General features: G+C 35.7%; 1 protein-coding gene and 1 non-coding gene across 3 annotated transcripts in view; both read left to right on the top strand.

Annotated features, from left to right (window-relative positions):
- TEX9 (testis expressed 9) overlaps positions 1 to 10,014 on the top strand; it is a 59,820-nt gene that overhangs the window by 32,998 nt on the left and 16,808 nt on the right. For both annotated transcript variants that reach the window (XM_011363441.2, XM_011363440.2), the window contains one exon: positions 4,115 to 4,249. In XM_011363441.2, the coding sequence (XP_011361743.1) occupies positions 4,115 to 4,249 (135 nt within the window). The remainder of the gene's footprint in view (positions 1 to 4,114; positions 4,250 to 10,014) is intronic.
- Positions 5,529 to 5,676, top strand: LOC111742047. Its single transcript, XR_002781171.1, has one exon. It is a non-coding gene; the product is annotated as a small nucleolar RNA SNORA62/SNORA6 family (small nucleolar RNA).

The raw sequence follows: 10,014 nt of genomic DNA, 5'->3' as shown, positions 1-10,014 counted from the left end.
TTTCTTCTCCCTGGCTTTCCTGAGAATTCTGTCTTTGCTGTTGATTTTTGATAATTTTAATACAATATATTTTGGTGAAGACCTTTTTGGCTTGAGATAATTGGGTGTTCTGTGGACGTCTTGAATTCCAAGCTCCAGCTCATTCCTTAGATTTGGGAAATTCTCGTCAGCTATTTGTCTGAAAACGCTTTCTAGTCCCTGCTCCCTTTCCTCGCCTTCGATAATGCCCATTATTCTTACGTTTCATCTCCTGATGTTGTCAGCTAGTTCTCGTATTTTTCTTTCATTATTTTTCATTCTTTGGTTTATCTTCTTCCTTCTGATTTATTTCTAGATTGTGTCTTCAATATCACTTATTCTTCCTCCATTTGGTCGACTCTATTTCCTAAGCTTGCTACTTCATAATTCATGTATTTTAGTGTGTTCTTCATCTCCAGAAGTTCTATTTGGTTCTTTTTTAGGGTTTCAGTCTCTCTGCTAAAAAACTCATTCTGCTGATCTAGTTGTTTTTGTTTTTGTTTTTTTTCAATTCCTGGAATTGTTGATATGAATTATTTTGGATCTCATTACGTTTTTCCAGAAGTACCATCCTGAATTCTCTGTCATTTAAGTCTCATATTTCTGTGTTTTTAAACTTGTTTTCCGGAGAACATCTTGGTTGTTCATGGCGTTTAATGGACTATTTCTCCACCTGGACATCAATGGAAATGTATTCTGCTTTTTTCCCCCCAGAAAGAAGATTTATCATATAAAAGTCTCTCTTTAGCCTGTTGCTAAGAAGGTGTTTTCCTTTTGGTTTCCAGTAGGTGTTGTCTAAGCCTCTTGGATCCCTGCTTTATATATAGCCTTAATAATGCATTTTTTTCTTATAAATATTCAATCACTATTGCTACCCTCAGTCTCAGTCCCTGTCAGTGTTATATACAGTTTTGGTAGCGTTTGCTCAGATTCTCCTGGTGTTTGGTTTTGGAGGATATTGGGGGAGGCGCCCTCTGAGTTGGAGGATGGGGGCTGCAGCTTGGCTTCATCTTTTGCAACTGCAGCTGTTAATAATCAGCTGTTGCCTCTCTGCCATCCCCACTTTCCTGCTTTCTGACCTGGTCCCTGGGCACTGCCACTGTGTGGAGCTCACAGCTCTCTCAGGCATCTTCTTTCCTACCCCTACTCCTACAGGGAGCTCTGGCTACGAGAGGCACTTCTTTGTTTCTCCCAGTCTACCACCTGACTCCCGAGGTTTTGACCTGTGGTAGCTCTTATTCGCAGATCCATTGCTCAGATGTGCTTGTGTGCAGGTTGGGTGCTTTTTGTTGAGTTTAGTTGTTCAGTTTGTTGTTGTTTCAAGGGGAGAGATCTGGGGACATCTCTCACTCTGCCATGCTTCTGATGTCACTGAGAATTTTTTAAATTCTTTATGCAATGGACTAGGAATGGTCCCATATTCCATTCAGACAGTCTGTAAAACACCTTGCTCTCTCAAGACTGGGTCTTTGAAAAAGGCTCTGGCTGTAATTTGCCTAAGTGAAGGTGTTTTGTGAGTATTTAGTAGGTCTAAGTGCTAAAGCTTTTACATGGAGGAGCCAGGCTCAGCAATTGCTTCCCCAAATTATAGTGTTCACCAAGACAAAAGGTCTTGATTTCCCTTCTCTAGTCACCAACAAAATGCTTCTCTCCCTAAGAATTTTAAAACTGACCACACTAAGAAAAGGAGTGGATCTCGCTCTGAAAATAGACACACTGGCTTTTAATGTTAAGGATTAACTGCTGTCTCTACTAGGCCACAGACCATCAAATAGAATAACCTTGAACCAGTTACAAAACCCGTAACGTTCTTACGAAAGTGATCCTAGTCTCTAAAATTCCTAATTCCCTTCAAATGGAAGGTCTAGAATGAAAAACTTGAACTCTCTTGTCAGTCCCCAGCTTTTAGGCATTATTAAGGCTTTATACAAAGTTGTCAGCATTCAGGAAAGGCCTTCAAACTCAATTTGTGTTACTCTTAAAGCATTTACTAGATTTTGTCTTTTCCTGTGGCTACTGATAACTTTTTCTCTTTTTGCCTTCTTCTAGTATTATATGAATGCTTTAAAATTTGAGAGAATGGTAAATTATTTCTCCTTGGATCTCATAGTAGTTGAGTGTTAAAATTAGATTTGATTTTATATAAGTTATCTAGCTTTTTCTTTTAAAATTAATGTAAAATTCAGGGCTTCAGATTTTTCATAAATTTTTTCTCTAGAAATATGAAAACTGCCAAATTTTTTGTAATAATAGACTTACTTTATTGAGTATTGTCAGGATCCAAGCTCTCTCATAACAATATTGGTATCCTGTCTGCATTTTATAAAAAGTACTTGAGTATGATTGAAAATAGAAATGTTTTCAAGTTTTCAAAAAGGTTTTTCCTGTCTTTAGTGGATTTACTTAAATAAGAAAATTTCCTGCTTTACTATTCTTCTGATTATCTATTTTCTTTTTCACTTCTCCCATGAACAGGGACAGACAGTATTGATTCCGTAGTAGGGGACATATGTGGTGAAGGATGGTTTTCATTTTTCTGTGAAGTAGGTTACAAAGTTACCAAGAATTGTGGACTTTGTAGCTAATGAGAATCTCTGCATTTTCCATGTGAACAGTGAGATAAATTGGGCTTGCTCTTAGTGTAAGCTACCACCCACAAAGCTGTGAAGAAGGCTGGTGATAGCAGATGGTATTCATACACAGTTTGATTTGTTTAGAAACTTACATAAAGAGCAGCATGTGTTTTGTTTAGTTTTCCCCTTAATTACTCAGAGCCAGAGAGATCAGTTTTGAAATAAAACACAGTGATACAGCCAGGAGAAAATGTATAAAAGAAGAAAAAAGAGAACTGTATTTTTAACTGTATCATTTCAATTCCATGATATTTATTATGTTTTTTGTATAAGGCTCTGTACTAGGCATTGCAGGCTGTGCAAAGAAGAGTGAGTTAAGTATCACAAAATAAATTCTGTTCAATAAACATGTCACCAGTACCTCTTACATGCCACTACAGTGCTGGGAATATGGAAATTAAGACAGTTCTTATCCCCAAGAAGCTTACTCTATAGTGAGGAGAATGAACTAAATGGGTAGATTCAGTTCCACACAATAGGTACTTTGATATATGTATACCAAGATGCTATATAGAAGCTCTGAAGAAAGGGTACTTAATCCAACCTGAGAGGATAGTGAGGAATATAGGGAAGGCTTCTGAGAGGAGGTAAAACCGTAGTGTACAGCCCTAGCTGAGTCTTAAAGGCTGAGTAGGTGCTAGTCACATAAAAATGAGGATGAGGTAGGAATCAAGGCAGAAGGAAGAGCATGAGCAAAGGCTCAAAAGCAAGATACAGCATGACTGTTTGACAGAGCCAAGTACTGCTGACATAGCCAAAAGGAACATCTGGGGTTGGATATGAGATTATGGTGCCAAATTATGATGGAGTTTGGAGTTTATCCTATATGTACATGTTTCTTTTGATGTTAAGTTTGGCCTGCAGATTCTCTGCAATAGCATCTCTTAGAATATTTGGAGAAATGCAGGTCTAAACCCACCCCAAAATGGAAAAAATAATCCATAGGATCTGTTGTTTTTGCTCAGAATTGGGATTTCTCTATAAGACTAATATTGAATGCTCTGTATTTAACAATTATTTTTTTTAAATGATATACCTTGTCAGTTTTACACGACAATATTTATGTGGGAGTTTATGCCTTATGTTGGTGTTTTGGGAGGTTCCCAAAGTAAGAACTATAAAGAGTTGCTTATAAAATATAGAGGATATTTATATTGTATCTTGGGGTCAATAAAGAGAGGCAGAGAATTACTAACAATAATTTGAAAGCCTAATTTATGACTGTATCTTTGAAGATATATTTTTCTAGTACCAAGTCAAGAATTCCTTGAGACCTCTATCACTTAGTGCTCAGCCTCTAATGCTCTGTGCGTGTGTGTGTATGTGTGTGTGTGTGTGTGTGTGTGTGTGTGTGTATGTGTGTAAAATTTGGGAGAAAGCAAGGAATGTGAAAATGGAAAATGTTGCAAAATAGTAGAGGAAACATATTTATAAATGCTCCATATATCTCTTTTACTTTACAGGAATTAGAAAATAAAAGACGACTTCAAAAACAAGCTTCCACTAGTCAAAATGCTACAGAAGTTCGCTTGAATAGAGCTCTAGAAGAAGCAGAAAAGTATAAATTGGAGCTAAGCAAATTAAGGCAAAATAACAAGGTATGGAAAAATTGAATAGTTATATTAATGATTACCTTTGCTAACTTCCTCTTTTATGTAAGAATTAATAGTTTTTACATTATAATTCTCATTGTCATGGTGAACATTTCTCTTTTCAAAAATACATTTGTTATCGATATGTACATTTTCAGTAAGTTAGGATTATATTGCTTGGGCTGTTGCCGTGATTGGGTGATAACATAACTATTTGGAGGATTCATTCATTTTTTTCATTCAACAAATATTCATATGTTTTTTACACTCAACAGATATAATACTATGCTCATATTATATGCCATATTATATACTTTTTCTAATCTCTGGGGATAAATGATGGGGAAAAGTCTCTTGTATCTCAAGTCTGTTTTATCCTTCTTTGAGGCCCAATTTTCTAATATATAACACCAGGGGCCATTTTATAGGTCAGTGGTTCTCAAACTTGAGCAAGCACTTGGCGCACTTGTTAAAACATAGGTTGCTGGGCCCTACCCACAAAGTTTCTGATACAGTAGGCTTGAGAATGTGCAGTTTTAACAAGTTCTCAGGTAACACTGATGCCACTGGTTCTGAGATAACATTTTGATAACTACTGTTATAATTACTGTATTCCCAGTATTTAGCTAAAGGTTGTCATAGAATTAGCACTCAATTTCTAAAATATCTGTTGAATAAATGAAGGCTTAAATACTGATGTGTGCGAAAACCTTTGTACACTCTGTAAATATTGGCTATTAGTTTTTGGTTCTGCGTCAACCTGTAAGTGATGCTCCATTGGCATCTCTCCCTTAGGACAATATTTAAGAATTTAACAATGGCTTGGATAATGAAATTAGGAGCCACCTTCATTACATACACAAAATGATATGTTTTTGGATTAAATTAGTAGCATTATAGGACATAGAACAAAACTGAACTTGATAAGTCCTCCAACGTGTTTAACAGGCAAATATGTTACAGTGACTACAGAGCTTTAAGATATCTTGTGAGACAGTTTGTATAATCAGGCTATGTTCATATTCAAGAGCCATTGATGGCATGATGACAGGGATTTATTAATAGAAGTTATTAAATGAACAAGTTAAAAAGTCTTGCCTTATTTCTAACTTTTCTCTTTGAGGGATGTTTTTGGGATATACAGTAAGTTATTCCTTGGGGTCTAATATATATAAGGTTTTCTTTTGTGAGCGGGTATATTTTTTTCCATTTTAATTCTTTGTACCTTGCTTCTCATTCTGATTAGACATGTAATTAGGTAAGCAATTAAAATTATTCAGGTCTATATGTTTAATAAGGTTTCCTGAGGCCACTGACAGGCCGATGAACTCACAAGTGTAATAGGGTGCTATACAAGGGGCAAGTTTTTCATTAACACCATAAGGGTCTCTGGCCCAATGAATGGAGTTTGATAAGTAATACTTGCTACAAGTGAAGAAGAAAAAGAAAAAAAAAGAAATAAGGTTTCCATAAAATAAAACAAGATTGCCTCATAGTCATCAGAAAGTTAGATTTATTTAAAAAATAATAATAAACTTATCTTCCGCAGAGGTTAGGAAACCAAGTAATCTGGCTTTAGAGTGACTTTTGAAATGATGTCAATCAACTTAAACCAGATGCCACATGAGTGCAAGAACCCCAACTATCTCATTCACTGCTGTGCCTCAGTGTATGGAACATAATAATTGCCTCTGAAACACACTGAAGGAAGGAATGATGAAAGATTCAAGAGGGATGATGTGATGGTTTAACTGGAATTCTACTTAAAAACAGGACATTTGATAGAAATATTTATGAGGCCTGCTAGGTGCCTGCCAGATCTTTATTAGAGGCTAGAGATGTAAAAGTGATAAAAAATAAATGTGGTCCTAGTAGTCATGCACCTTATGAGTGAAGAAATTGGATGTCATTTAGACAATTCATCAAACAAAAGTAAAGGGCAACTGTAATAAATGCCATGATGCGGGTACATGGTGCTTTAAGCAGGTAACCAGGTCAGTGAATGCTTTTTAAAAATATAATGTTAAACTAAGATCTTAATAACATATAGGAGTTATGTGCCAGGGAGAGGTTGTGGACACAAGGACTAGTATGTAAAAAATAGCTCTATGGCAGGAAAGAACAGAAGGCAATAAAAGGCAGGAATGGATGTGAAGGGAGTGTTATACAGTGAGACTTCAAATATAGGTAAAGGCCAAACCATCTAGGTCTTTCAGGTCATGTTAAGTATTTTCCATTTTATCCAAAAAGCAATGCAAAGCCACTACATGGCCATTTTGAAAAGCATTAGGGGAGACTATGCCGTGATCAGATATGCATCTGGAAGGTATTTCTCTGTTTGAAGAGTGGAGAATTGATTGCAAGGAGGCCAGAATGAATGCAGATAGACTGGTTAAGAGTAACTATGTGAGACATGATGATGTAGCTTGGATTAAACTGTTAGTGGTAGAAATGGAGAGAAAGCAGTATTGAAACATACACCTAGGAGTGAATATCACTAGGATATGATGATGGACTATATATGGGATCATGAGAAAAGGAAGCTTAAGGGGGGATGTTTTGACTTCTAGTCTTCAGAACTAGATATGTGGGGCCATTCACTGAAATAAGCAACACAAATAAGTTCGAGGAAGAAGACTGAGTTGTTTCAAACCATGTTAAATTTGAAGATACTCCAAGAAATCCAAGGGGGAATATGAAGATTTAGGGGAGAAGCCTGCCCAGAGATTGTAGCAGAAGCCACTAGTGACTAGGAAGACAAGATTAAGAGGAGCGATGCAAGAGCCCAGAGCTGAACCTTGAAAAGTTCCTGTACAATATTTCCAAAGAAGTCATCAACATTGTCGACTACTACTGAGGAGTGGTCAAGTTCTATAAGAACTGAAAAAATTGGCTGGGTTCAGTAACACAGAAGTGACCTTAGAAATGTTTTGATAGAGTGATAGGGAAGAAGCTAAATTCAAGGGGGATGAAAAATGAATACAAGTGAGAAAATGGAGACAGTGGGTGTATGTAATTCTTTCAAGAAGCTTAGCTAAAGGGTAGAGCTGGAGGGACATAAAGGAATTGAGTGAATTTTTTTTATTGAATTACTTTCCATACAATAAAATGCATATATTTTACATGTATAATTTTATGATTTGGGGCTTTTGTACATCTGTGTAACTATCACTTTAATCAATATATAGAATATTTTCACCACCCCCCAAAAGTAACCTTGTGTCCTTTCCAGGCACTATATCCTCCTCTCAGAGATTCTACTGTTCTGATATTCCTGTTCTTGAATTTCATATAAACTGAATTGCACAGAATGTTTTCTTTTGTGATTGACTTCTTTCACTAGGCATAATGTTGAGATTTAGCTGTTGTGAGTTGTTTTTTCCCTTGATCAATTTTGTTAATGCCTTATCAATTAATCTTTTCAAAGAACCAACTTTTGGTTTTCTGTTTTCTGTTTTCTATTTTCACTGAATTCTCCTTATATTCTCCTGTCTAAAACTTAAATTTATTGGGATGACATTGGTTAATAACATTATATAAGTTTCAAGTATACAATTCTATAATACATCATCTGTATACTGCACTGTGTGCTCACCACCCAAAATCTAGTCTCAGCATGTATTTGACCTCCTTTACCTTCATCCTCCCCCAATCGCCTTCCTCTCTGATAATCACCACACTGTTGTCTGTGTCTCAGTCTGTTTGTTTTGTTTGTTGCTTTCTGTTTTATATCCCCCATATGAGTGAAGTCATATGTTTCCTGTCCTTTTCCATCTGACTTATTTCACTCAGCATGATACTCTCAAGATCCATCCATGTTGTTGCAAATGACAGCATTTCATTCTTTCTTATGACTGAACAGTATTCCATTGTATATACTACATCTTCTTTATCCACTCATCTGTCAGAGGACACTAAGGTTGTTTTCATGCCTTTGCTACTGTGAATAATGCTGCAATGAACATAGGGGTACATATATTTTTATGAATAAATGTTTGCAGATTGTTCTGGTAGATACCCAGAAGAGGGATTGCTGGGTCCCTCTGTGGTAGCTTTATTGTTAATTTTTTGAGGAACTTTCATACTGTTTTCCATAGTGGCTGTACCAATTTACATTCCCACCAGCAGAGGGTTCCTTTTTTCCACATCCTCTCCAGCAGCTGTTTTTGTCTTATTGATAATAGCCATTCTAACAGGTGAGAGGTGGTATCTCATTGTGATTTTGATTTGCATTTCTCTTATAGTTAGTGAATTTGAACATCTTTTCATATGTCTGTTGGCCATTTGTTTGTCTTCTTGGGAAAAGTATCTGTTCAGGTCCTCTGCCTATTTTTTAATTGGATTGTTATTTTGTTGAGTTCTGTGTGTTCTTTATATATTTTGTATATTAGCCCCTTATCGGAGGTGGTGTTTACAAATATCTTCTCCCATTTGGTTGGTTGCCTTTTTGTTGATGGTTTCCTATGCTATGCAGAAGCTTTTTAGTTTGATGTAGTACCATTCATTTATTTTTGTTTTTACTTCCCTTGCCTTTGGGGTCAAGTTCACAAAAGCCTCTCCAAGACCAAGGTCCATAATTTAGTACCTGTGTATCTTCTATGTATTTTATTGTTTCAAGTCTTATATTTATGTCTTTAATGCGTTTTGAATTAATTTTTGTGTATGGTGTCAAATAGCAGTGTAGTTTCATTCTTTTGCATGTGGCTTTCCAATTTTCCCACCACCATTTATTGAAGAGGCTTTCCTTTCTCCATTGTATGTCTTCAGCTCCCTCGTTGAAAATTAGTTTTCCATTTACGTGTTGATTTATTTCTGGGCTTTCATTTCTGTTACATTGGTCTCTGTGTGTGTTTTTCTGCCAGTACCATAATGCTTTGATTATTGTTTCTTTGTGGTATGATTTGAAGTCAGGGAGTGTGACACATTTGCCTTTTCTTAGAATTGCTTTGGCTCTTGGTGGTCTTTCGTGGTTTCATACAAATTTGATTTTTTTTGTTCTATCTCTCTGAAAAAATGTTATTGGGATTTTGATGGAGATTGCATTAAGTCTGTACATTGCTTTAGATAACATGGCCATTTTAACTACATTTAACTTCCAATTCATGAACACAAAACATCTTTCCATTCCTTTCAAGTCTCTTAGTTTTCAGTGTATAGGTCCTTCACTTCCTTTGTTAAATTTATTCCTGGGTATTTTAATTCTTTTTGTTGCAATTGCAAATTGCATTTCTTTTTCTGATATTTTATAGTTGGTATACAGGAATGCAATGGATTTTTGTACATTGATTTTATATCCTGCAACTTTACTGTTTATTGTTTCTAGATTTTTGGTGGAGTCTTTAGGGTTTTCTATATATAGAATCATGTCAACTATAATAAGAAACAATTTTACGTGTTCATTCTAAATTTGGATGACTTATGTTTATCTCTTGCCTGATTGCTCTGACTAGGACTTCCAGGACTATTTTGAGTAACAGTGGTGAGAATGGGCCTACTAGTCTTGTTACTGATCTTAGAGGAAAAACTTTCAGTTTTTCACCATTGTATATAATAGTAGCTGAGGGTTTGTCTTTATTATATTGAGGTATATGGTCTTTATTATGTTGAGGTATTCTCCTTTTATACCATTTTATTGAATATTTTAATCATTAATGTATCTTGTCAAATGCTTTTTCTGCATCTATTGATATGATCATATGATTTTTTCTTTATTTTGTTAATGTGGTGAATCACATTGATTGATTTCAATATGTTGAACTCCACTTGATTGT

Source organism: Pteropus vampyrus, unplaced genomic scaffold (assembly GCF_000151845.1).
Source record: "Pteropus vampyrus isolate Shadow unplaced genomic scaffold, Pvam_2.0 Scaffold85, whole genome shotgun sequence".
Classification (NCBI taxonomy): Eukaryota; Metazoa; Chordata; class Mammalia; order Chiroptera; family Pteropodidae; genus Pteropus; species Pteropus vampyrus.
The sequence above is the reverse complement of the archived record's forward strand: the minus strand, read 5'-3'. Positions and strand labels throughout refer to the sequence as shown.